Consider the following 27,156-nt stretch of genomic DNA (forward strand, 5'->3'; position numbering starts at 1 on the left):
CACTAAAATGAGTTATTCATTTAGATCTTCAAATTACGATGAAAATAGATAAGAAAACAATGTTAACTGTCATCAAATTTATGTACCAACAACATTGGAAAAGAAGTTTTACTAAAAAATGGAAAGAGATGCTTGATTACTTTGCTAAACATTTGTTTTCCAAACCATGGCTGAAGAACAAGTAGTACTAAGGCTTTAAACAGATTACATATGTCTTGCTGTCAATGATCTTTGCCCCTTCCCATAATCAACTTCCTTTACAAAAGATAGAACTAAAGAAAAACAAAACCCCAAAAAGAAAAAAGGTAAAGAAAGAACAGACCAGCTTCCTCCTACAAAACTCAGCTTGACACACCATGGGGTTCGGCTCACACAAATCAAGCAGCAAGAAAACATGATGATACCAATGAAGAGATAGATCTGAAATTTGAAAACACAACCCTTTTAAAAAATGCAGAGCAATACACAAAATAATTCAAATGAATAAACTGCATTTGACAAATGACAGCATTGACTACACAGAAAAATTTACATCTGGCTTTGAAACAATTGAAGATTGCAACACAGAGATAATTGAAAGACGGTGCTACCTGCGACTAGTAAACTGGCAGTTAAACTTTCTGTAGTGTATTTTGAAGGGTCTTCTCTGACTTTCTTTTCTTCTGTGCCCACTTGGGTCCATATATTGCTAAATGTGTCCGACCGAATCTTCGGTCCTTGATCTGCATTTTATATTAACAAATAAGTACAATAAGACTCGCCGATGTCCTGTCCTTTGATTATATAGAAATAATTGCTTTGCATGCTATAATTTTACATTACTAGTTACTAAATCAATAATAAATCATATCTCCACTCTATCAGGCAGAAATAAAAAATTCGAAATATAATACACAATTGTAGAGAGCATAGCATGAGTCTATATACATAAGATACTTCAATTCATGAAACTTCATATAGCTCCACACTCCCATGCTCTGAGATGTGAAACGCTGACACCTTTAAATGAAGTGTATTTCAATTTTCAAGAATCATATCAGGCCAGAGATTCTTTAATTTTCTTTTCATACCGGAAGCTTAATGGAAAATAACAAACAGTTAATTAATAGAAATACCTTTACCAGGCATCCACAGGAATCCAGCATGTCTGTTCTCAAAGGATATTCCACTACCTAGACCATGAAAGTATAAAATTTTAGAAGGGGAATGGTATTCATATAAACCCAATCTCTGAATAAACAACAAATTGCCACTCACAATAAAGGTGTCTTCTCCAACAATAGTTGACTTTGAAATTTGAGCCATTAGGGACCCATAATCAACTTGGGCGTATGGAGGTGTTACACTGATGTAATCAAATGGTCCACTACTATCTATAAATAATCAAACGTTAGTTTCGGAAAGAAAGGAAGTCATACATAATCAAACGTTAGTTTCGGAAAGAAAGGAAGTCATTAACTATTAGAAAGGTTAGATACTATCGCTAATACACAGTTGACCCATTTGTACTTTTATTATCAGCTTTTGCAAGAAAGTTGGTGATTGATTCTTTTGATAAACATCAGTTTTCAAGAAGATACAGGCTGACGGACATATTTTGCACACCAGCACCTGCTCTCTGTATCTTTATTTCTTTCCTTGAGAGGCAGAAATAAATGCTTGTAACACATTTGAGCTGACAGTTCCATTAACAAAGTACTTTCTTGGTGCTAATTTACTATAGGGAACCAACTACTATTAACATGTGTTGTAACCATCTACTGTTCTTTGCAGTTTTATGTCTATATTCACATAAAGAGTCTACATTCTTAAAGTTGTCCAATGCTACACTTCGTATATGCTCACTGATCAAATTGGTATATTAGACTTTATAAGTTTGTCTTCGTTGAAATTCATTTCTTCAAAATTGCACACCAGTGAGAAGATGTTCTATGTTCTTCTCTCCTAAATGATCAGCGAGCAAGAAAAGTGATCCGCAGAATCAAACTTTTGGATTTTTCTCTCATCTTTGTTATATACACAGTTCGATTTGCAAATCAGTAATCACATTGAAGTTTTAATTACCGAGAAATCACCATAAGAATCAAAGAAGAAACACACCTACAAATCGGTCTGCCTGTTCTAAGAAGTTTTCAACACGAACAGTATGTATAACTGAGACATCAAGAAACCCAGTGCATTCCAGGTTTGGTCGCAGAACATTTGAAACAACCCAAGGATCTATCTCAACAAAATGTACCTGTAGAATCACAGAACAAACTTTCAATTGACGTTGAGGATATATGCCACATTTCTTTATTAAAAAAGAAAAGAACAATGGGAAAACTTTGATACTGTAGCAGATTCTTAATCCTAAACAAAAATGTCAAATCATTATTGTCCGTCCACTAATTCTGACACAAAAACCAGATAAAGAGTAATAAGTCACTAATAGTACCTCGGAACATCCTCGGCTGATAGCTTCAATACCAACAGAACCTGTACCACTATAAAGGTCTAACCAGCGACCAGGGCGTAAAGCGGCAGGACAGCCGCCAGCCACCTAAAAGGCACTAGAATGAATCATTCTTAAGAGAAAATATCAGAACCCTAAAATTCCGTAAGATCCAGTTTACAATCATCACACATCAACATACATAAAAGCATTGGAAAATCATAAACCATTTATAGATGCAAATGTACAGGATTACACGGTTAAGAATAAAATACACTACCTGCAGTACATCAAAGGCAGCACCTTTTACAACTTCCATCATTGGTCTCACATCCATGCCTTTAGGTGAAAGCAACTTCTTTCTTCTAGCCTTTCCTCCAAGCACCTAGGATGGTCAATATGCTTGTTTTAAGTAACTCTTGAGGATTAGCCCAATTAAAATGGGCAAGATAAATATTATCTAAACATATCAAGCTTATAAAATCAGCTGCAACTGGCACACCATTGAGACACCCAAGTTCCTTAAGAAATGCTTTAGAACCATAAAGACTCAGCTGCTTCTGAAAAGGTGACAGAAAAATTGATTCTAAATTCTAATCAGATGTCCAATTCCTCAAACAGCTTCAAATCAGCAACATATATAACCATTTCTCCAATGCCTTCATGTCAAAAAAGAAATTTAATTTTTTTTCAATTGCAGAATAACATCTATTAGCTTTTATTCCTCCTTCATAAACAGACAAAGACATGATATTGGTACCTGAAGCAACTTATGAGTGGTTCTTGGAGGCTTAGCTTCCTCCTCTGCTACTACTTCGTTTCCTTTTCCTTTCCTTTGCACATCATTTCTCCTTTTAGTCTACAAAACCCAATTCAAAAATCAAATCTTTAAACATTTAATCAATTATTCAAAAACCCAATTAAAAGAGGTAAAAAAATCCACCTTTGGCTCAGATATGTACTCATTGGGATCAAAACCATATCTTTCACGCAAAACTTTCTTGTCTTTAGCTGTCAAACCACTTCCTGATTCTGCCGATACAACAAAAAGAATCAAGTTTGTTGTTAAAAGAAGAAAACCATAGACAAAATGATGATAAAGAAAAGTGGGTTTCTTTTAACTGTAAGAGAAGAGAATGATAGGGGAGCCTTTATTGGTGTTGGTGGGTCTGGATGAGATGCTGAAGAGAAAAGGATTTGCAGATAAAAAGGCAAGCTTTTTGTTGTTTTTGCCGTTAGAGTTGAAGTTGCAGTGTAAGGGACAGAGAATTGAAGAGGATGAAACAGCCATTTTTGTTGGAGCTTGAATTTTCAGTTTCAATGTTTACAGTCCTAAAGAGTGCCAGTGACCATAGTTCTTTGGGGATAAGCAGGGTTTTTCCTTTTGTTTTTGTCTTTGAAGATATGGCTGATATTGGCAATGACAGGCCCTTTTTTGGAATTTCATTTTCTTTCAAATATTAGAAAAATATCTTAAAATTATAAAGTGGTTCTGAGCACACTCAAATTTTCTTTTCATATCCAAAATTTTTAAAATATTTTTAGATGAAATTATTTAATTAATTAATTAATTTTATTTTAAAAATTTTAGCATTATATTTTTAATAAATTTTATAACTTATCATAAATATTTTATAAGTTATAAAATTTATTAAAAATGAAAATTTAATAATAATATAAGTAATCAATTATATATTTTTGATAAATTAAAAAAATTATATTTAGGGTTTAAAAAAATATTTTATCAATTTTTTTATTATAACAAAAAAAACTAATTGTTTCAAATAATTATAAATTTTAAATTGAAAAAAAAATTGCATATGAATTATTGGTGCCAAACTCTAAGGATCAAAACTCTAAAATTACTAGAAAAGGAAAATACCAATTAAAGAAAAAGTAAGGGTTGTTTTTTGTATTTGCATTCCAAAATTTAAGTAAAAAATCAGGATTAAAGAAATCAAAATGAGAAGAAAATAAGAATATAAAAAAATAAAATTAGATTAATTATATTAGAATAATTTTATTTATAGATGAAAGATAAATGATTTTAATAATATAATTAAATTGATGTAATAATATATATATCAAATTAATTTAATATATTAAATTAATTTAAAAATAAAAAAAATATTTTTAATTGATTGTTGATAATCTCTAATAAAAAATAATTAATTTACTTTTTAGATCTAAAAATACTTCAAACATAATCTTTAGTTTTTTTTTTTTAATTTAAATGGTTTGAGATATAACATTTTAAGTTTGGATATGGTAAACCAAAAACTTTAAAAATTTCGGATTTATAAATATAGAAATTTAAAAATAAAAAAAAGTATGAAATTGAAAAAAAAAAAGATTTTATTTTAAAGTATTTAAAAAATATATAAAAGTAGGATATGTTTAGAATCACCGAGTTGTTGTAAGTCAGACGCCAAAGATCAACCCAACACCGAGCATAATCCTGGAAGTTGGTGCAACCAATGAAATGCCACTTGTTTCCTTCATAGAAAAAGCCAAAAAACGAAGGGAGAATCCAACATCGTCGAACTTTCACTGTTTCACAAGTGGAAAAGAAAAACCAAACTCTCTTTTGTGCACACGCTCTCTAACACGCCATTTATTGGTGTGCCGTCACGTGTCACGATCCATCACAGTCCGATAAGTTTATCCACGAAGCGTGTGGTCTGCGTGGACCCCCAGTTGGAAAAATCGGTTCCACACCATTATCGGCTTTTTCACAGAACAAGCTTTTCCCCGTGTTCGGCGCAGTCGTGTGTAGACTTTAAACATTGTTTTTTTGAAAAGATATTTATTAGTAATTAACACTATTGCTTTGGAATTTTCACTGGAGACTAAACTCTAGCAGCCAAAAACTCTGAACCCAAAATTTGGAATATAAAAAAGTAACAAACTTTGTGTTATTTTTGTGAATTTGACAGAGAAAAAATATGGGAAGTTGTGTTTCAAAGCAAGGAAGCGTTGGGGGATTTCCAAAGAAGAAGAAAAGGAAGATTTTGAGGAGAAAAAGGATCATTAAAAGGAGGGTTTCTTCTCGTAAGCTTGAGAATGGGGAATTTTGTGCTGGTTCTAAGGACCTTTCTCGTGCTAGTTCTACGATCCAAGGTTAACCCTTTGTTTTTCTTGATAACCCTTTTCACTATTTTTTGGTTTTGAATCATTGAAGCTTGTTGTTAGTTTTTGATTTCTGGGTTTGACTGATTGAGGAAATAAAAGTGAATTTTATGGTAATCTTGTTTAATTTAATTTTTGATTGAATCACAAATGTGCATACTTTTTTTGGATTAAATAAATGAAGTTATAGTATTGAAGTTGTCATGATCTTAATGGAGAAGGGCTTGGAAAAAGATGAGTTCAAATTATAGGGCATTGGTGTATTTCACAAGGTAGATTTTATAGCTATGCAGGGATTATTCTCTGCTTTGAGTTTTGATGATTGATGAATTTTTTGACTTGTATTTTACTGGGTTTCAATTTTATGTAGTATAGCCTGTAAAGTTGATCTTGATTTTTGGTTTGGTCGCTAGTGACAGGAAGTACGGACTTGGCATCGCGTGATTGTTTTTCAGTGCTTGAGTCTGAATTGGATGAAGATTTTTGTAGTCTCCATGATGGTATGTGTTTAGTAGATGATCAGTTGAATCTCATTTTTTGAAAGAATTAAGCTTGATAAGGATTTGAATTCATAATCTTGTTTTGTGTTGTTTGCAGATGTAGTATCTATGGCCGGCACTGAATATGTATCTGTATTGAGTGTATCATCTCCTAGAGATTTGAGTCTAACAAGCAATATTAATTCCATATCGAAGGCGAATGATAATCGCACTGAGGGTACTCCTGTATTTGTTGATGATATTTCTAGTGAAAGCACTCGTGGGGATGAAAAGCAAATGGTGCATCATGTCGGACTTCTTTCAAATACTTGCTTGCCTTGTATTCCTTCAACTGCCCCTTCACTTGAGAAAAAAAGATCATTTAACCGAGATACTCTTAGTTCAAGGAAGAAAGCACCACTGAAACTATCCTTTAAATGGAGGGAGGGACATTCCAATCCAACATTGGGTGAGCACTACCAGCTTTTTCCTTATTATCCGTAACTATCTTCTATATTTATCATATGCCATATGTTTACGTGTTCTTATTTCTTCTCAGTTTCTTCCAAGGTGCCTTTGCAAAGATCGGTAGCTGGTACCTCAGTCCCATACCGTCCAAAAGAGAAGAACATACCTGATTGTTGGTCTCCTCTTGAGCCAAGTTCTTTCAAAGTCCGTGGCCAAAACTACTTTAGGTGAGAGCACATTTTCTTCATTGGTTTAACTTTTCTTCTTGAATGCACGTGCATGTAACTTGGATGATCTGGGCACTTCTGACTTTGTAGTTATGGACTGACTTTGTTAATGGCTAACTGAATTCAGTGATACTTTCCATTTACTCTTTTGACAGGGACAAAAAGAAGGAATTTGCTTCAAACTCTGCAGCATTTAATCCCTTTGGAGTTGATCTCTTCTTATCTCAGCGCAAAATTGATCACATTGCTCGTTTTGTGGAACTTCCTGTTTTTAATTTATCCGAAGAAATTCCTGCTATTCTTGTCGTAAATATTCAGGTGCTTGTACCCTTTCATCTTTACCTTCTTTTCTCCTAGAATTCACTCCGTATGGTTATTTCCATGTTTTCCTAACCTTTCAAGAGATGTTGATGCAAAACTTTTCCTCTCAAGGTTTACTTTAAATTGTGTCCAACATTAGTAGAATGAGGCGGCAAAATAGAATTATTATTGTTCAACTAAGTAATTAATACGTAGTTCAATCATACCCTGCTCACATTCTTTGCTCAAAACTGAAATATGAACAGAAGTATGCTTAATGTGTTTATAGCCTCAAATCTGTTTGTCCACACATACATGGATATATATTTCTTCACTGGAAACATACTTTGTCTCTTTGAATTTTTCTAATAATGAATATTTCTTTTTACCTGCAGATTCCATTGTACCCTGTTACAATCTTTCAAAGTGAAAATGATGGAGAAGGAATGAATTTGGTGTTGTACTTTAAACTATCTGAAAGTTACTTGAAAGAGCTTCCCCTTCAGTTCCGAGAAAATATTATTGTAAGATAAATACATTTATTGCTCTCTGCTTCTATGCTGGACATTTAACTATTGGAAGTCCCTTGTTTCAGACAGTGCTTTGTTATTGTTCATCTTAATGCGTTCTTTTTATGTTTACTTGTTTGAAAATTAATATCTTATTCATTAATATTTCTTGTTCTTTCTTTTACTAACAGAGGTTAATCAATGATGAGGTGGAGAGAGTTAAAGGATTCCCTGTAGATACAATTGCACCTTTTAGGGAAAGATTGAAAATGATTGGCCGGGTGGCAAATTTGCAGGATCTTCATTTAAGCACAGCTGAGAAGAAGCTTATGAATGCTTATAATGAAAAACCTGTTCTGTCACGACCTCAGCATGAGTTTTACGTGGTAATTTTTTTCTCAAAACCTTTTCTGTTGGATAATTATCTTTTGTTTTAATAAATATATCACCTTATTTTGCCCAACATGTAATATTTCTATGTTTCATTCTCAATTTTGTTCCTGCAATTCAACTAGATAAATAGTATGATTCTATTTTCTTTAGAAAGAGATTATTCCGTGATATAAGTACTAAGGATCGGGATAGTTTTATTTTTTTACAATGCACATGATTCTGATGGCTTAAAACGCTTACAGGGAGAAAACTACTTTGAGATCGATTTGGATTTGCATAGATTTAGCTACATCTCTAGAAAAGGTTTTGAGGCGTTTCAGGACAGATATAAGCTGTGTATACTGGATTTCGGCTTGACAATTCAGGTAGATCTCTTAATTACGCTAGGCTGCTTTCTATTCTTGAAGTTTTTACTGGGAAATACACATGATATTATTGTGACCTCTAAACAGGGAAATAAAGCTGAAGACTTACCGGAGAATATGCTATGCTGCATACGCTTGAATCAAATAAACTATGCTAATTATAAACAACTGCAGTTATGAGCAAGAATTCTCTTTTACTATGGCAAATGCTTGAATGTTGTTTTTGCCATCCACCAAAAGGTGATCAAGAATACAATAAATTCTTCCTTGTTCTCTTATTTTTTTTGAAACCTTCAATCCCTACCATTACAACCTAGATTTCACCTCGATTTTATGGTGACAATAATCTTGCGAGTTGTAAAGTCCAACTTTTACGATGAGAATATCTTTTTATTTATTGATTGTATAGAAGTATTCATATGTAAAGTTTTCACCAGGATGAAAGGTGGAATATAAGAAAAGGCAGAAAAAAAGTATATATTTCATCTATGGCTTGACTATTTTTTTAACCTTTCAACATTTTTGTAGTTTGTCAATAGATGGGGTACTTTTGACCCTTTGATGGCCTCATTTATATGTTTCCTTTCTTCATTTGCACATGATTTATTGACATTGAAATCCCTATAAACACTGAAGCATGATTAACATTCTTGTTTGAGAACAAAATGTTCTGAGATATTCAATCCTAGTAATAATGTCTTACAATCACAATCCAGCATTAAGGACTGCTTGAATGATGCTTTCGTGGTTCGATGTTTATGTTCAGAAGCACCTGATCAGAAAGCCATATCAAAGCATGCTTTGTTGTCTCATACAAGCAAAAACGACGGCATTCTGCATCTTGTCAGATCCCTTATGTTCTTGTTTCTGAGATTTGTATATTTCTGGAATTTTCATGAACTATCTCTCAGCCATCAATTTTAATTATCACATAATTAAATTGATCTCAAAAAAATGATCGAATGAAAAATGAATGAATAAAACCAAGTATGTGCAATTTATTCATACAGAATATAAAGAAATGGATGTAAAATGAAAGATCCTATGGTGTTGGTTCCAGGCATCGTTCGAAAAGCACAAAGATGCCACACCTTTGAATTTTCTGTGAAGCAGCATTGTTTCCTTCTGCTTTAGGAACATTCTCATTTTTTTTTTTGTTTAGGATGTGCTTGGAAGCTGGTTGGTTGGGGATGATGAATCTCCTCTCGCGGGAGAAAAAAAATTCCTCAGGGCTCTTATTGCCTGGAGGGTTTTGCCGATCAGGTCTTCTCTCCCCAGCTGCTGCTGGTGGTGCATTAGGCAACCCCGACGATCATTCCATGTAAGGCCTGATGAACCTTGTCACCGTCATGAGACATATGATCTTTGCAATGTTGTCATTGATCAGAATTGATTGTTTTTCTTTGCCTCTCGTCTTCTTTTCTCTGTCTGCCTCTCATTCTTTTGGCTTGTTGTCTTTTAACCAACAACTGTTTTCCGTTTGGAAGTTTATTTTCGGTCTTTTATTCAAAGTTGGCTCAAATCAACAGTTTACAATATATATATATATATATATATATATATTTGAGTAAGTCAGGATTTGAAGTCTGATCAATAAAATTAAAAATTTAATACTTTATCAACAAATTACATGATTGTTGGCAACAATTTACAGTTTTAATGCCTCGATAACTATCAGAATTTTCTAACCTTTAGGAGAAGTTATTATCAGAATAAATATTATGGTTATGGTAAATTGGTTATGCTAAAAAATAGGTGCAAAGAAATATGATTGGTTGATACATGTCACAATTTGTTTTCAATTGCTTTATAGCCAAAACTATGGTTAACCATCTTTAACATATGACATTTCACAGTAAGAAAGATTCAATTCCTACAAAATGTGTATGCTGTGCGTTGAGCACAACTCAAATATCAGTATATACAGCTATTTAATGGTTAACAATCACTCTTTAAAAAGCCCGTAAACAGCCTGGGAAAGAACTCTCTAGGAGGAGCATACCTTACAACTCTTCCTACAGTATCCGTAAGAACCTTCAGAACCCACCATGTAAGTAGGGTTCTTTTCACACTCGCCGGCTTTAGCCCAGATAGGGCAGTTCTCATTGTCATCAACACAATCTCCGTTTGCTGAGCGGCTCTCCAGTTTATCAAAGGACCTGACATGGATCCACTTTGTTGCAGACCATTTCTCACCCTTTATCACTGGGCAACTACCATGCAAACTGTTGGAATCGGTAGTTACATCAAGATGAAGACTGAAGAACAGTAATGCATCGCCTTTTCTGGTTTTCACTGCAAGTATAAGTGTAATAGTTGTGTCAGATACTGAAAACTATGTGGTGGAATTTCTAACGCAACAATTTATCTGAGAACAATTAAGTAAGAATATGATACTGAGTTTTGTTGCAATATCTTGCATAATTCATTGGAGTTATAGATCACAAGCCAATAAAAGTGGTGGTATATATGACAATAAACAATGGCAAACATAATTCCACTGCTGTGTTTAAGAGGATAAAGATCAAAATACATGATTTTTTATATTCATATACTTGTTCACTCTTTAACTGAGATTTTATTATTTAGTATCAAAGAAGTTCCATTAACAGGTTATATGGGCCAGCATAATAAAATCTGAGAAAGTTAAAATAAAAATACAGAAAGCCTTTCACCTAAAATCTCCAAGGGTAATCATAATACCTGCATATCCTTTTTTTGCACAATCTGACCAGCTTTCGTCCTTTGGCTGAGCAAGTTTTCCCTATAGAACATAAATGATGAATGATAAACAAAATAAAATGGAAATGTAGCAATGACAGAATAGGAAGAAAGCAAACGTAAATAAAAGAAAATCAAAGACAGCCAGAAAACTGGATTCACAGGCAAATGCTTACCTCTGAATTTGGAAACACAGTTTCCCCACCACTCTCAACATCAGACAAATACATCAGCACCGTGGCAATACGGTGACCACCCAGCTCTTGGTTAGCCTTATCATGAAAATAATCAAAATGTGGCTCATACTTCTGACCATGCTCATAGTGTAGTATTTGCATGGACTCCCCATTCTCTGTTTGCAATGCCGTGTTTAAGGAAGATGAGAAAAAATCCTTCCACATGGATTAAGAAATTATAGATTATCAAAGAGCAAGAAAAAACACACCTATTGGAAGGAAGGTCCATGCAGCAATCCTGGCTTCAATATCAGCAACCACTTCATTCTTTATATGAGAAACAAAGGACACCACATAAGCCTTTGAAGTTCAAGAATCAGCACATGCAATGCTTTCCAAACATGATCCATAAATATAAACAATCCTAATCATCACAATAAGCATAGAGCAAACAATCTCTAAACTTAATGAAACACATAACTAATCCTAAGCATGATCGTATCTACAACAGTGATCATATGGCATGGATTTGAAAAGGTTTGAATTAGCCATAACTCATAAGTAATATTCTTTTCAACCTTTCATTCAATGAGGAAACAGATTCTTTCGGTAAAGAACTGGCCCTCAGATTAAGTTTGAATGAATCATAACGGAAAAAATACAAATTGCATCATCTGTGACAAACTGCCATCCAAACACTTCAGAAGACAACTTCTAACATAAAATGCCCAGCAATTCTGCCATTAAGTGGTTCAAAACTCATAGGTACTCTGCAGGTTTTAGTTAATATGATCAAATCAGTCTGTATCAAATTCATGTTAAAAAACAGAACCCACTCAAAACATTGTGACCGAGTTTATAGTATGCCGTGGAAGAAAAAAGGAACATGGAAGACTAATAATATACCATCATGACATAATTTTATAAAGCCAGATGCTTCATCCTTCCTTAAGAAACTACAACAATATTGCATAAAATTACATATACACAGAAAACAAAATCAAGTGGACAGATCATTTCTTTTTACTTCTAAATTCTACAATTCTACTCATTAATTCAGCATTCAGACGATGGACACCATAGACAAACTAACAGCATATTTCTCTTTTAGATTAGCAGAATTCCTTCTGATTTCACAACTTTAAACTAAAAAGAACACGAGAAAGGCAATTTATTTATATACCTGAGCTTTCTGAAGAAACATGCCAGAGCTGGTTCGAACTTCACTTTCAATGCTTTGACCTGATTCATTATCTGCCACCATTGATTTCTCCAACTTATCCTTAGCCTGAAATTAACACGATTTAAATAAAAAAGTTAAATCATAAATCCAAATTCCTCAACAAATTAGTAAAAAAAAAAAAACAACAAAATTGTTGCTTACCAGAGTAATAAGATGATCACATTCCTCATTTGATAAAAATCCTTTGTACAGAAAAGCCCTGCATAAAAAAAATCATAAATTTCACAGTTTTGACCAATTTAAACTGGAAAAAATTTTAAGAATTCAAAAAAAAAAGGAGAGAAATTAAAGTTACCTAGGGTGCCATGAGAGTTGACTAACACGAGTCGGATCCAATGGAACAGAAGAAGTTCCTCTTTTCATTTTAAGCACCGATCCATTAATCTCAGCTGAAGCCAAACAAAAATGAAGGAAAATAAGAACAAAGAATCCGAGAAAATACCGAGAATCCATGAGAAAAAAAAATCCTTGTTTGGCTTCAATCCCTAATAGAATTGCAGAGAAGAGAGGATTTCGAAGACTTCGCCCTTTTTTTTTTTTTTTGTAAATTTTGATTTTATTTATTTTCTATTTAAGAGGGAAATTAATGGGAACTCACGGGTTTGTTGGAAATTTTTGTTGCTACGTGGAAACGTCAAAAGGGCAAAATGCATGTTTCTGGCAGAAGTACGGATATGAAAACGATGCGTTTATCACTTTTCAGCCAATGGTCCGAAAGAAAGGTTAATATTATTTATTTATTTATTTTATTTTTTGAGTTACGCTTGGGATATCTATTTATTTATTCTTTTATAAAAACAAATTAGTTATTAGGACTAATTACTGCAGTATCAGTGAGTAAGAATATTTATTTATTTATTTATTATTTTATAAAAATCAAATTAGTTATTATTATTTTATCATGTGAGATGTAAAATAATTTGGATGTTTAGATTGGATTTTTTTTTTTAATTTTGAATCTACTTTTGAGTTAATTTCAATTCGGCTAAATTAAATTTTAGATTAAATTTTTTAAGTTTTAATTAAATTTTTTTATTTTAATTTGTAAGTAAATTATAATCAATTCAAGTCAATGTTTTATGTTAGATTGGTAAAAGAATCATATACTAATTATTGAATCAAATACTTTGATAGATATTAAAATATTTAATAAACGAAGAGCCAAAAAAAAAAAAAAAAACACTGCTCTTTAATTTGACAGTCACATTTATTTTATAATAAACTTGAATTTATCACCAATTACCATCTTTAATCTTGTAAGTAATTATAATTTTTTTTTGTAAAAAAATAAATTTGATGGTAAATAAATTGTTCAGTCCTTCATATTATGATAGTTTAAGATAAATTACTATAAGTCATGTATTCAAGATAATCTCAATAAATGATTATCAGTAAAATTCGAACTCAAAACCTCTTTGATGAAGAAAACAAATCTTAATCGATTGAACCAATCACTTGTTGTTGAGTAATTATAATTTATCTATTACATATCATTTCTTTATCTTCATCATAAGTTTCATCACTTTACACCAAGCTGCTCAACTATTATTATTTCAAGGTGATGTTTTAAGTATACAACAATATGTATACGAGGCAGAGAATCTCTCATTCTTCATCAGAAGAAACCTAAGAAAAGAAAATAAAAGAAAATTTAATTAGTGAACCAAATTTTCTAGCACCCCATGACTTTATTAGGAGAAAGCTTTGTTTTTTTCCACCACAATGCCATCATTTCCAGCCAAAGCTCTGTACTTATCTTTCCTGGTAAAACATGTACATTCATAAGATAAGGTTGCAGCAATCATTCTTTGAATGTAATTGGCAACTTCATGGCTTGATTTCCCACCACTACAAGTAAATTCATATGGCAACTTGTTTAAGAATGTTACTTCATAAGCAGGGCTAGGGTTCATGAAGAAGTAAAAAGGGTCCATCCCTTTCCACCCTCTAGCTGTTGTTCCATGGAACATGCTCATCCGATTCACCATAGCTACCGGTACAAGTTCATCAGTTAACTCAGCGAATAAAGCCGAAAACCTTAGTCAAAATGGTTCCCTACATGTTGTTCCTTTGGGGCATATAATTAGGTCACCTTCTTGTAATAGTTTTTTTATGATCGAAGCATCCATGGCCCGATCACGACTAAGACGGACGGTCTTGATAGGGGAGATGGCTTCGGATAATCGAGATATAGAGTATGTCACGCCGGGTATGGGACGGCCTAAAGCGGCGCAGAGGAAGATGGGGTCAAGTCGGGTTCTATGAGAGCATACGAAAAGGACTCTAGTTTGGCGTATTGATTTTTTAGCCGGTTGGGGTGGGGTGCCTTTTATGTAAACTCTTACACCAAGTGCCCAAAAGGCATGCTTAAGCCCCACCAATGGCGGTCCACCATAGGATACCCTTACATGGTAAAGACACAAAAGAGAGGAATGAAAGACAACTCACAGCAAAAGTTGCTTCAATTTTTGTCATCTCTTTAAAGTAATTAAAAAGGAATTCATGTTTCAAGTGGGTTCATCGTCCCCATCATGCGCCAATTATTGCCGGATGGCAACTAAAGGAATCACACACAACAGTAAGACAATTTACTTTTGATGAGAAAGGCAAGTCATCTGGAAAAGGAGATAAGATTTCATTCAGAACATGAATACACATCAACAATCTAACTAACCACCTCATGAATAACAACTATAGTTTCCCGCCAAAATTCAGAAAAATTCAAAATCTAAGTAAGGACCAGATGACCTGTCTGAGTCTGCGGCTCCCTTATCATTTGGAGGCAAGGATGACTTAAAAGCTTGATTTATGAATGAGATATCAATGGGTTTAGGGATTTCTGGAGGATGCGTACTGCGAATAAGAGCCCAGTTGACACTTTCAAAGAAAGGGTGCTGCTTGATCTCTGTGGCACCTCTTTTGAAACCTAATCTCTTCTGTGGGTCTTTCACAAGCAGACCACGGATTAAATCCTTTGCAGCAAAACTGATTGAAGATCCCTCTGGAAATTTTAGGGACTGACCAACCACATTGAATAATGTTTCGCGATTACCATTGCCTTTAAATGGAGTCCTTCCCAGCAGTAACTCGTACAAGAAAATACCAAATGTCCACCAATCAACAGCACTCCCATGACCATCTCCTCTTATTATCTCAGGAGCTAAATATTCATGGGTCCCAACAAATGACATGGAACGGGCACTAGTAGGCTCCGCAATAAGTACAGGAAATGAATTGGAATTCACCAAATTTGTTCTTTCACTCTTCATCTTTGCTGTTTTGGAATTGAGATACCAAGGCTTAAAGCAAGATGGCTGCATACAAGCAGGCTCTACGCATACTTGTAGTTTGCAGGCTGGCTGAATACAGTATGGAGTGATTCTACATGATGGTCCGGAACTGGGCTGCATGAGGGTAGGATTGACAAAACATTGCAATGATAAATCAAAATCAGATAGCATGATGTGGCCATCCTCCCTCACCAATACATTTTCAGGTTTTAAATCCCTATACACCACCCCCATCATGTGTAGATACTCAAGGGCTAGAAGAACTTCTGAAGCATAAAACCTGCAAGAACATATATAGAAATTCTATCAGAAAACTTACCAAACCACAGAGTACATCCAAAGAGATAATCTAAGCATATTGACAGAAACGATATTAGTCAAGCATGTTGGACACTTAGAAATTTGAATAGACAATTGAAAAATTTGAATAGACAATTGAATCCCTTAGATTTCATGAGAAAAGAAATCTGTCTTGAATATTCCGAAGTACATGGTGGTGCTAGAAGCAGGAACATGGTTTGAAAAGTACATTAGCATCATACTTCTGATGCAACTTCTCCAGAGAAAAGGGTACACTCTAGAATGAGGATGGAAGGAGGAAGTTTGATCTACCTTCCACATAACAACTATCATGAACTACAAAAGCTGAATTAACAATTGAACCAAACTAGTTTCCTATCCCATGAATAATCCTCTGCAAAATCTGGTTCAGCAAAGATTATCCAGATACCTTTATATCAAAAGTCCTGAATACCAAGACACAACAAAGAAGAAATTCTGTTTCACTTCTCCTATTTTCCCTAATTAAGTAGTATTATTACTTTTTTGGTCAAGAGCAAGACGCAGCCAAATTGAGTACAAAAGACGGCCAACTAGCCTAAAATAAAACATATTAAACCTTAAAAGGTTGGAAACAAACCGTGCTGCTGGTTCCGAAAAATGCTTGCCCGGCTGTCTTTGCTGGAGAATATGAAGATCCCCACCACTGCAAAACTCCATCAACAAGCAAGAGAACTTCTCAGTCTCAAAATGTGAATACAGAGTTGGTAAAAATGGGTGATCTAACAAACTCAATATTTCTCTCTCAGTTTGTGCTCTCATCAATTTCTTTCTCCCAGCTAACATCCCTTTATCCATAACCTTCATTGCAAACAAACATCCCATCCTTCTTAACTCAGCTAAATAAACACTCCCTATATCTCCACACCCCAACTTTTTCAACAACCTAAAATGGGCTAATCCCAAGTCCCCGTCTTTACCCTTAAAATACTGTATTGCATCCCATCTAATATCATTTCCTTTATGAGGTTTTGATGGACAAAAACTCCTAAAACTACTACACTCATTTGTATCAAGACTACTCTTTTCACTCTCTTCACAGTCAGTAGTAACAGAATCAGCATTCCTACTAACACTAATTTTATTAGCTGACTCAGAAATACTACTACATGAACGAATGCAAACACTATTCTTATTGAAGTTAACATCTTGAAAACTACTGCTACTGCTACTACTACTTCCATTATTGCTAGAACTAACACTTAAATCAGATCCACAAATGCTAACATTGTTATTATTCAAGCAAAGGTCTTTGAGAGTGTTGGTGACACGAAAAGTTTCAAGCTTTACAATTTTTTGGGCTTGTTCATCCATGTTTGAGACATAAGAAACGAGAAACCCGTTTGACAAAATGTCTGAAAGAAAACCGGATTAAAATTATGGAGGTTGTTGGTCAAGGGAAAGTGGGGTGTGACCGAGGTAGTCAAAGAAAGAGAGAGTGAGACGCAGGCTTCACATGGGGAGTTGGAAATGAAGGAAGAAGGGTTAAAACAGTTTTCAAAATTGAACAGTGAGGGTAACAATAAGATACCTGGTAAGTGTTTTTTTTTTTTAAACGATAAACCCAAGGTTGGGTTGGTTTTGAGTCTCGTTCTTCCAGTGTCGCAGAATCTGTTACAGCTTACAAACAATAAGAAAGAGAGAGACAGAGGTTTGGGCAGGGGGGGACCCAATTCACGAGGAGGACAAAAGCTGTTGAGATTTTCTAAAACAAAACAAAAAAACATATGAAACATCAATAACCAATATCGTTACACCGGGGACCTTTGGTTTTTACAGGGAAAGGAGTTGCCATTGGGATCAATCATTGGCAATCTAACTCGAAATTTTGGATTTTGATTTGATCTGGCTTACTTTTATAAAGTTATTTTTTTTTTAAAATCGAACTTCAAGTTTTATTGAAATTTGTTAAAAAATTGAGATTAAATTTTAGATAAATTCATTTTGCTTTGCTCAATTTGTTATATATAAAAAATATTTTTTATTTTTTTATTTAATTTTATATTTATATTTAAAAATAAAATTTTACATTAAAAAATTTTATTAATCTCATATAAAATTAAATTAAATCAATTACGATTTTATATAAAAATATCAAATCAAATATAAAAAATAATATTTTTAATATGAATTAAGTTAAATTCAAATATTTAATATATAAAATCAGATTAAATTTAAGACAAAAAAAACACATTTCAACATGATCCGTCGTCATCTCTAACCATTGAGCAGGATGGTGAACCGGTGATTTGGTGTCCGCCTGACGGTGGGTGGCATTTTTATAAAATTTTTTTTTATGTGTTTAGAGGTGGGGTTTCAACTTTCAAAGAATTGGATTAATGGGTATTTGGCAGGCTTCATAAATGCGGGAAATTCTTGGCTCTTTGCTGTCTTGGTGGGTGTTAAACAATGTAAAAGGTATTGATTCCATTGGATTCGGATATGCTTTTTTACTTTCCCCAAGTTGGTGGACTAGAAAACTTTCATCCCTAGTTTTCTTTCTTGGTAAATGCTTTATAGTTTGTAGTAATTCAGATTAAGTATAACAGTAATTAACTATGAAAATTATAAATTTTTTTTATATCAAATTGAGGTTCAAAGTTGCCTCCCAATTAAGAATCTCTCCAACATTTAATTTAAAATTAATTTGCAATGAAACTTAATATTTACTATATGTCTATAATCTTGTTTTAATAAATCTCATTATGTATAGACAAAAAAAAAATTTACAATGAAATAAATTTATAAAAAAAAAAATTTACTATCACGTTAAATGTCTAACTTAATTGAAAACTCAATATTTAATAGGTAATAACACCACTTGATTCATACTATATATATTTTTGCAGATTTTTCATGATTGAAAGTAAGAAATGGAGTGGGACCGGAAAGCTATATATAAAACTGGCATACCTTTCCCAATACAATCATTTGGGGGAAGGCAGCTTGGGTCATATATTTGCTGGAACAAGGTTTTTGAATTTGTATTTATGTTCAGATCAGCAGGAGCAACAACTTATTTCTTCATTACTACTTCAATAATTTCAATCAATTTATGAAAAAAAGAAAAAAAACAAAGCCTTGGAGCTTGTTATATCAATCACTTAATATATTTCTCATCCCATAAATAGGTTTTTCTTGGTGAAAAAAAAAGGGAAGAAGAGTGATGGAGTCATCAAACAGGGTACCATGATCACTGATCATATTAATGCCTATGATGATGTGATTTTAGTATGTTGTGGAAATGACGCCAAAAGACTCAATTTCAACTGTCATATTTCATTGTTCATTCAAAAGACAATCATAGATTATCTGATTTCTCACATTTGGCATTTGAATGGTGATTTCTCTCCAGGAAAGCAATCCCACATAGTTTCAAAATTTTTTACTGCAAATGTCTATTTCCTTATAGCTGTTAGGTTTTCTTCAAAGACATGATTACCTTGTCTGCAAAGATTAAGCACGTCAAACCTTAAAGTACAATCAAAGCAGAAGCTAACATTAATAAGTCTGTTTCCAAATTTGTATATAATAATTTCAAAACCCTTTTGTTTTTCATCCCATTGAATTCAAAATGAAGTCATTGCAGGTTGCTGCTGCTTTCTTTCTGCTCCTGTTTTCTGGTAATGTCATGACATTTATCATCTATTTTTTGTTACATATTGCAAAGCCACCTTATTAATTTAATGAAAGCAAACAAATGTTGCAGGGCATTCACTAGCTCATACAGTCACATTTTATGTACACAACAAATGCCCTTTTCCTATATGGCCAGCAGCTGCCCCCAACACCGGCCATCCAGTGATAGCAGGTGGCGGATTCTACCTCCCAACAGGCCAGATGCAGCGCGTTGAGGCTCCGTGGACATGGAACGGGCGAATTTGGGCACGGACAGGTTGCAACTTCAACTCCAATTGGCAACCAGCTTGTGAAACTGGTGACTGTGATGGAAGGCTCCAATGCAATGGACTAATAGGCACACCTCCAGCCACATTAGTCCAAATTGCACTACAAGGTGATAAAGACATGCCAAATTTCTATGATGTTAGCCTCGTTGATGGCTACAACCTTCCTGTTTCAGTTACTACACGATCTTTTTCGCCTCAATGCACCATCGGAAGCTGCTCGAAAAATCTGAAAAACTTGTGCCCTCAAGAACTTGAAGTCCTTAACAAGAATGGAGAAGTTGTCGCATGCAAAAGTGCTTGCTCGGCTTTCAATCTTGATTCATTTTGTTGCAGAAATGAGTATGGGACCCCTGAAAAATGCAAACCAAGTGTATATTCAAAGATGTTTAAGGATGCTTGCCCTTCTTATTATAGCTATGCCTTTGACATGCCTCCACCATTGGTAAAATGTGCATCAAAAGAGTATGTAATCACTTTCTGTCCTTCAGCTTGGGGTGTTGATCAGGCTTCCATATAGATTTTTTATACCCCCTTTTGTATAAGCAGTAATTCATTGTTTTCTCTAATAAGAATTGTTATCCCCTTTTATACATGATTTGAACCTTTTCTCTCCAAATTGCCATTCCAGCAAGACTTTGCATGTACTTTTCCAGAGGATAAACTTGACCTTGTGTTATTACTTTTTATTTTTTTTATTAAATTAATTCATAGGTGGCATGTAGTATTAATGGGATTCGAATCTCAATATTTGCAACTCTTTTCTTTATCCCAAGTTACGACCTCTAATGTAAAAAAATTAATGTCTTTAAGGTAGAAGTTTGAGTTGTTTTTGTAATTTTTTTAAAAATAATTTTTATTCAACGATTATTTTATGGTATGTTTATAAAATACTGTAAATATAAATTATATTCAATCATTTAATGCATAAAACAACTGGGAGTAAAGTGTAAATTTTGCTAATAATATTTAAATTATTTTTTATAAAGAGATTGTGATTTGAGATAAAAAATTATATATGTTAAAATTTAAATACAAAATATATTAATTTAAACACCAATCTTGTTGGACAATAAATTTTGGTCATTTTAAAGTTAATTGATACAAGTTCCTTAGTTTTCTGTTTGGGGTATTCTCCAAGGGTTAGTTAAACAAAGTTATGGAAAGGACAATTATGATTTAGGAATACTTGTTAGAAATTTAGAACAATTGGGATTCAGAATTTGATCCCAAATTACAAGAATTTATATATAGGAAATACTTGATTGGCTTGTGGTGCTTGAAAGCAGTCATGTTAAATATTTCCAAGCAATTAAAAACAAGAAGAGATTCCAAGTAAAAACATGCGATTAAAAAATGTATAACTTTCACTTATTTTATTCATCCTGGCAAGAAAAACTGAGCTACGCAACACTTTTATGAAACTTATTTGAAACTAATTTGACCCATTTTTCTGTTTATGTTCAAGAAATGGCAGAAAAATGGGTCCTTTTCAATTCTCAATTACTACCAATTGCATATTACCGTCCTCTATAGTATTTACGGAAACCTGTATCTTTCAAAAACACGTCAAAGAATATAAGTCTAGGTGGACTCCTGGAATTATCGGACATATCAAATCTTCCATTGTTCATGTTCACACATGATTGCATCGTTCTTTTTTGCTACAAAGTAGGTCGCATCGTATGAGAATAAAAAATGTAATTGCATGAATAAATTGAATTAAATGTTGAGTATATTACTTCATTCTTGTTATATCACAGTGATAAGAAAAATTTTTGCTCAAAATTTAGAATCTGATAACTTCCTTTAGGAAATTTGTCACTCTAAACTTATGATTAAGATTTAGGATTTGAATCTTTATATTTTCAGGGAATTGCATGTGTTTGTATATCTGCTATTGAAGAATAAGTTTGATTTCATTTGCCCTTTCTTGTTGCTATAGTTATGGTGCAAAGGAAATCTTCCGGACTTTACTATAAATGTTGCTAAACTAAGGGGTACCAGCCTTCTGGGCGGCATCATTTTTTTAATCAATGTTTTACCATAATAAGCGAGTGGTCATTAATGGCGGCTACAATGCTACATTGAGACTGTGGACATGAATTTGTCCAGAAAAAAAAAAAAAAAACGAAATATAAATATAAAATACGAAATACAAGAAAAAATATCAAGAATAATATAAAATATAAAACAAAATATAAAAAAATACAAAAAAAACATAGAACAGAACAGAAAAATTGAGGATGGCAGTGGTGCCGTCCCCGACACCATTGTCATCAGACCCTACATCTCACCCTTCTGATCACTATATCCTATCCTTCACCCCTCTAATTACTCATATCATTGATAAAATGTCAAATAAGACAGAAACGAATAAAAAAGGCATGGGGCTTGTGCTTACACCCCATGCCCTTCCCCCCATACATGCACAGCTAGAGTTCTATAAATAGAGCTCCTAGCTAAACCAAAAACAGAGAGAAACGGAGGGAGAGACGCTGTAAAAATGAAAGGACATAATACAAAAAAATATATACACAGTCCTTATAGTACGGAAGAACCCAGCACCGAGCTTCTTGCAAGAAGAAGAAAAAAAAATGGGTCAGTTTAAAAAAAAAAGGGTCAAAATACAAAAAAAAATCTCACCGAAATTTTGAAAGCAGATCTAAGGAAGTGGGGAACCTTTTTGGTGAAAAAGACCTCGGATCTGAACTCAGGAGGCCGAGATGAACATTTTGGTGTATTTTTTAGAATTTTTCGACAACCGATGATTGCGGTCGGTGATCGACGAACGACGGCGATGGCAGCCGATTGGCACGACGTTCGACTGAAAAAGAAAGGAGAGAAAAAAAAAACAATCATTTTTTTTTAGAGAAGAAACGAAAAATGATCGAAAATTTTTTTTGAACCTTTTATATAAACGATGAAATCTAAAACGACGTCGTTTCGATAAACGCCCAAAACGACGTCGTTTAGGCCAAGGAGGATCGGCGCGTCAACCAGCGGCTCGACCCACGACCCACTTCCTTCATCAGCCTCTGACCGCTCTGATTGAATCGGATTCGAACCGTCAAGACCGAACCGAACTGGAGCTAAACCGCTGAGCCACCCAACCGTGCCCAGACCAAGCCGAACCATCAGACCGAACCATCGAATCGAATTGCGCGTTGACTGGACTACTGACTTGTCCGGTTTAAGTAAAAAATTTTTTTTTGAATTTTTATATATTATTTTATTAATATTTATGCATATTAAAATATTTATATTTGTTAGACTAAATGATGAAATATGTGGTTAAAATTTTTTTTTATAATTTTGTTAATTTTTAAAATAAACTTTAAAAACCAAATAATATAAAAATAAATTTAATAATAATACTAAACTAATAAAAAATATAGGAAAAGGAAATTTTTATCTGACGATGAGATTCAAAGGTATTCCGAGTAGTGATGCCTACAAAATCTCTAGGTGAGAAGTTTTTTTAAAATACTACCAGCGTATTAGATTATTTATAAAAAAATTTTAATACAGTAAAAATTTTTTTTTTTTTAAAATAATAAATAAAAATTGATTAATATATTAAAAATATAAGCAATAAAAATGAGAAGAAAAGAAATTTAATCCAATGATAGGATTCTAAAAGTATTTTGAGTAGAGATGCTTTAAGAAATCTCTAGGGGAGAAGATTTTTTGTAAAATATTACCAGCGTATTGGAATATTTATAGAAAATCTTCAATATAATTAAATTTCTTTTTCTTCAAAATTTCAATTTTAAATAAGAATATTAATAAAATAATTAATAAAATTTCTAACAAAGGAGAATAAAATGTGTGCATAAACATAGTAACATTTTACATTGCATGCATGATATTTTTTTTTTACGAAAAGTAAATTTAAGCCTCTGAGGATGAGATTTTAATGTATTTCGAGAAGTGATGCCTAAGAAATCTCTGGGTGAGAAAAAGTTCTTCTAATGTTACCAACGTACTGAAACATTTTAAGAATTATTTTAACAAAAAGGTTTTAATATATTTTTCTCGAGAATAAATTTTTTTTTATAAAATAAAAATCAAGGAAATTATTTTTCAAACACCGAAAATTGGACTATTTTTATCAAAATCAAAGGATAACACGTTGTTAATTGATACCGTTTTTAACGGGACTGTGGGGGTGCTAATCTTTCCCCACGCATAACCAACTCCCGAACCCAAACTGTTTCGCAGACCGTAAAATTATTTTTTTAAATAAAATTTAATTAATTTTAAAACTTTATTAAAAGGATATTTAATAGGTGGCCAATCGCACCTAGCCAAAAAAAGATTGGTGGCGACTCCGTTATTTTTTATTTCGTTTCCAAATTCGTCGGACGGATACAAAACCGTTACGACAGCTTGGCGACTCTGCTAGGGAGTTCTTTTGTTTTCGAGAGTCAGGCCAAAATTAACTACTTGTTATCCTTAAATTTTGATTTAAATAGTCTTAATCAATTTCTTAAATTTTTATTTTTCATTTTTAGTAAAAAAGGTAAAAAAAAAAAAAAAAAACAAATCAAAAATAAAAAGTAAAAAAATTCACACACATTTCTTTTACTATGCCTCTTATGTTTTATTTTTTTTGTATATATTACTCTCAATAAATTAGGATATATTTGCACACAATGGCACGATGCATCTCATGCATGAGTTCTATACCCAGGCTCCGTCCTTTATAGGAGGAAGTAAAGTACCTATGCTATCGTGAGGTGATAACCTCTGTAATGGCAAGCGAAATACTTTCACTCGAATTGAACCCTTTTTCGTTTGTAACCTGTAATGGGTGAGGATCGAGGTGCCTTACTAGTCCAACATAGACGACAGTGAGGAACAATTTGGAAACTTTTAGACCCTGTCAATCCAAACTCAGTATATAATAACCTAGAAAACCAGCCTTATGTAGAGCCCCGTCCACCTTCTTGTAGAAAGTACTTAAGAATAAAAGTTGTGTCTAATATTAAACAAAACAAAACAAACAAAAAATCTCAAAACAAAAAAAAAACACTAAAAAAACAAAAAAATATTTTTTTCTTAAACCACATCCTTACACTAACTCAATTTTGTTTCATTTTCTTTTTCTTTTTGCATTAATCATATCATATAGTTTTGCATCGAGATATTTGCTCTAGGATATATTTCTCTCAAAAAGTTTTCATGGATCTCATAGAACTACAGATTTGCTCATCCTCAATCAGTGTGCCATGTGAGTCATATAATGAAATACATGTTTGGTCGAAAGAAGCTCAACAAAAGAATGGAGATTGTTTACCTACCGATTATGTGTCTGAATTATCCGAAAAAGTGCATTTAGATCTCACACAGAATGATTTAAAAGAGTTAGCTGTTGTCTGGGGTCAGTTAAATGAAGAAAAAAAAAGCTTTTACAAAAAGTATGGACAAATTGCATCTCTCATTTTAGTAGTGATCGATGAACAGCTGGTCAAATAGCTATACAGTTTTGAGATCCATCCTATAGATGCTTCACTTTTAATCAGGAAGATTTGGTGCCAACTATCGAGGAGTATTCAATTTTGCTCGGGATAGAACTATAATGTCCAGATAAAGTATTTAGTCGAAAGCTAAAATCAAGTTATCGTAAAAAGTTAGCCAAGCTTATGGGGGTTAAAGTAAAAACCATTATTCCTTTGCGAAGTCTAAAGGTGAACATTTCAGCATTCATTGGGACTTTCTCCGAAACTTCATTCAGGAGCATTTAGATGATGATCAAGGTATGGATGTGTTTACTCTAGCATTGTATGACAGGTAATCTTTTCGAAGACTTTGGGTTACATTGAGATAACTGTGGTAGACTTTTTTGAGCAAATTAAAACTCAAGCAATTAATCTCGCTCCAGTAGTCCTAGCCAAAACCATAGGTCATTGAATTTTTGGCGACGAAATGGAAAAAAACGATTCATAAGATATGCATCTCTATTATACATATAGGTTAGAAGTCATTTCAAGTGTGGGAAGAGTGCATTTTTGAAACCATATCTTTGAAATAAGGTACCAATCGAAGAGTTTTATAAAAGCTAATGATCAACATTAGAGACTAAAGAAGAATGGGTCTTTTTCTTGTGAAAGCTTACTGGGGATAAAATTGAATGGATGACGCTTTAGATGCCTCGTGTGCCCTTGTTGTATCATGGAGAAAATGAGCCATGGATACCGTTATTAGGGCTATGGGGCATTGTAAGTTATGCTCCATTGATGGTATTGAGGCAATTTAGTGCAAAATAGTTTGTTCCTACTACTCATAGCCTGGTTTAAGTAGAATTCATTCATGGGGAATCAAATCCATCAAAAACCCCGGAGCAGTTGATCCAAGCATGAAAGAGAACACAAAGAATGAGGTTAGGGCCTCTCGTCGATAAAGTCACTTTTGATTACTAGATTTGGAAAACAAGACGACCTAGAGACATAGTACTCCCTCCTGATGACAGCTCATATCAATTGGTTAATCTTTAAAAAGAAGTACAATTATCAAAAGTTGAGCTTGTCAAGAAAGAATTAGAAGCTAAAAAAGAAGAAATAAAAAGAAAAAATTTGAGACTTCGCAAGAAAGTAGGGCAATGAAATATAAAGTAGAGATACAATGGAGCAGATTAGAAAAAGTCATAAAAAATGAGATCTGACTAATAGTGATTTGAAAGATCTACACCAGGAAAATAGAAGGTTATGAGTTTAATTCAAAACTGAAAAAGTCACCAAATCCTACCTTAGTTGACAAAGTGAAATGGATGAGCTCCGAAAGGGAATGAACCAGTGGAAGGGCCAAGCTCAAGAAAAGCAAGAGGAGACCACTAGAATTTCTCAAAAATGTCAGAATTGAAAGGGATTATACTCTACAACCTCAGCAAGATTGGTGGAATGCCAAAATGAAAAGGAAATGTTGAAAGTCATGCTAGCAAAAGAGAAAAGAAAGCACTTCAAAGTACTGAATGAAAAAAAATCACTTCACTAGGTGATCCAAGGGTTAGAGATACAATTACAAGACCACAAGAGCCATATTTCAGTAATAATAGATGAGTGGCATAGAAGGAAAAAAGATTAGATCTTCACATGTGATTCAGAAAGGGATGCTCACATGAGATGGAAGACAGAAAGCTTAGGGAGGTAACAGTATATAGAGCACTTGACTAATCA

The 27,156-nt window shown here is 33.4% G+C and overlaps 5 protein-coding genes and 1 pseudogene across 15 annotated transcripts; 2 read left to right on the forward strand and 4 right to left on the reverse strand.

Annotated features, from left to right (window-relative positions):
* Nucleotides 1–106: 106 nt before the first annotated feature.
* Nucleotides 107–3,881, reverse strand: LOC111316667 (methyltransferase). Its single transcript, XM_022918727.2, has 10 exons — nucleotides 3,557–3,881; nucleotides 3,378–3,466; nucleotides 3,195–3,293; nucleotides 2,715–2,819; nucleotides 2,438–2,542; nucleotides 2,101–2,239; nucleotides 1,258–1,373; nucleotides 1,116–1,172; nucleotides 591–722; nucleotides 107–420 (listed from the first exon to the last, which is right to left on the reverse strand). The coding sequence occupies exons 1-9, from the start codon at nucleotides 3,723–3,725 to the stop codon at nucleotides 612–614; spliced, it is 990 nt and encodes a 329-aa protein (XP_022774462.1). The 5' UTR covers nucleotides 3,726–3,881; the 3' UTR covers nucleotides 107–420; nucleotides 591–611.
* A 1,211-nt stretch (nucleotides 3,882–5,092) lies between these two features.
* LOC149511817 (protein ENHANCED DISEASE RESISTANCE 2-like) lies at nucleotides 5,093–9,712 on the forward strand. Of its 9 annotated transcripts, none has more exons than XM_089753519.1 (10): nucleotides 5,093–5,202; nucleotides 5,371–5,554; nucleotides 5,977–6,063; nucleotides 6,161–6,511; nucleotides 6,602–6,737; nucleotides 6,893–7,055; nucleotides 7,433–7,561; nucleotides 7,738–7,932; nucleotides 8,182–8,304; nucleotides 9,467–9,712. In XM_089753519.1, the coding sequence occupies exons 2-10, from the start codon at nucleotides 5,380–5,382 to the stop codon at nucleotides 9,695–9,697; spliced, it is 1,590 nt and encodes a 529-aa protein (XP_089609645.1). In that variant the 5' UTR covers nucleotides 5,093–5,202; nucleotides 5,371–5,379; the 3' UTR covers nucleotides 9,698–9,712. The 9 variants fall into 9 exon arrangements, with proteins under 9 accessions (XP_089609645.1, XP_089609641.1, XP_089609639.1 ...); XM_089753515.1 differs by lacking the exon at nucleotides 9,467–9,712 and adding an exon at nucleotides 8,392–8,793 and having other exon boundaries at nucleotides 5,096–5,202; nucleotides 5,983–6,063; XM_089753513.1 differs by lacking the exon at nucleotides 9,467–9,712 and adding an exon at nucleotides 8,392–8,793 and having other exon boundaries at nucleotides 5,125–5,202.
* Nucleotides 9,713–10,124: 412 nt separating this feature from the next.
* On the reverse strand, nucleotides 10,125–13,006 carry LOC149511818 (putative prolyl 4-hydroxylase 7). 3 transcript variants are annotated; one of them, XM_089753522.1, is made up of 8 exons: nucleotides 12,887–12,985; nucleotides 12,740–12,799; nucleotides 12,586–12,643; nucleotides 12,385–12,489; nucleotides 11,471–11,561; nucleotides 11,202–11,377; nucleotides 11,008–11,068; nucleotides 10,125–10,599 (listed from the first exon to the last, which is right to left on the reverse strand). In XM_089753522.1, the coding sequence occupies exons 1-8, from the start codon at nucleotides 12,895–12,897 to the stop codon at nucleotides 10,292–10,294; spliced, it is 870 nt and encodes a 289-aa protein (XP_089609648.1). In that variant the 5' UTR covers nucleotides 12,898–12,985; the 3' UTR covers nucleotides 10,125–10,291. The 3 variants fall into 3 exon arrangements, with proteins under 3 accessions (XP_089609648.1, XP_089609646.1, XP_089609647.1); XM_089753520.1 differs by having other exon boundaries at nucleotides 12,740–13,006; XM_089753521.1 differs by having other exon boundaries at nucleotides 11,471–11,528; nucleotides 12,740–13,003.
* A 935-nt stretch (nucleotides 13,007–13,941) lies between these two features.
* Nucleotides 13,942–15,126, reverse strand: LOC149511819 (glycerol-3-phosphate acyltransferase RAM2 pseudogene; annotated as a pseudogene).
* On the reverse strand, nucleotides 14,901–17,869 carry LOC111300541 (serine/threonine-protein kinase D6PK-like). Its single transcript, XM_022896170.2, has 2 exons — nucleotides 16,654–17,869; nucleotides 14,901–16,014 (listed from the first exon to the last, which is right to left on the reverse strand). Exons 1-2 carry the CDS (start codon nucleotides 17,385–17,387, stop codon nucleotides 15,156–15,158), a joined length of 1,593 nt encoding a protein of 530 aa, XP_022751905.2. The 5' UTR covers nucleotides 17,388–17,869; the 3' UTR covers nucleotides 14,901–15,155.
* Nucleotides 17,870–19,564: 1,695 nt separating this feature from the next.
* On the forward strand, nucleotides 19,565–20,573 carry LOC149511820 (thaumatin-like protein). Its single transcript, XM_089753523.1, has 2 exons — nucleotides 19,565–19,696; nucleotides 19,783–20,573. Exons 1-2 carry the CDS (start codon nucleotides 19,648–19,650, stop codon nucleotides 20,496–20,498), a joined length of 765 nt encoding a protein of 254 aa, XP_089609649.1. The 5' UTR covers nucleotides 19,565–19,647; the 3' UTR covers nucleotides 20,499–20,573.
* Nucleotides 20,574–27,156: the final 6,583 nt, after the last annotated feature.

Source organism: Durio zibethinus, chromosome 24 (genome assembly GCF_047325235.1).
Source record: "Durio zibethinus cultivar Kanyao isolate XHJ-2024 chromosome 24, ASM4732523v1, whole genome shotgun sequence".
Classification (NCBI taxonomy): domain Eukaryota; kingdom Viridiplantae; phylum Streptophyta; class Magnoliopsida; order Malvales; family Malvaceae; genus Durio; species Durio zibethinus.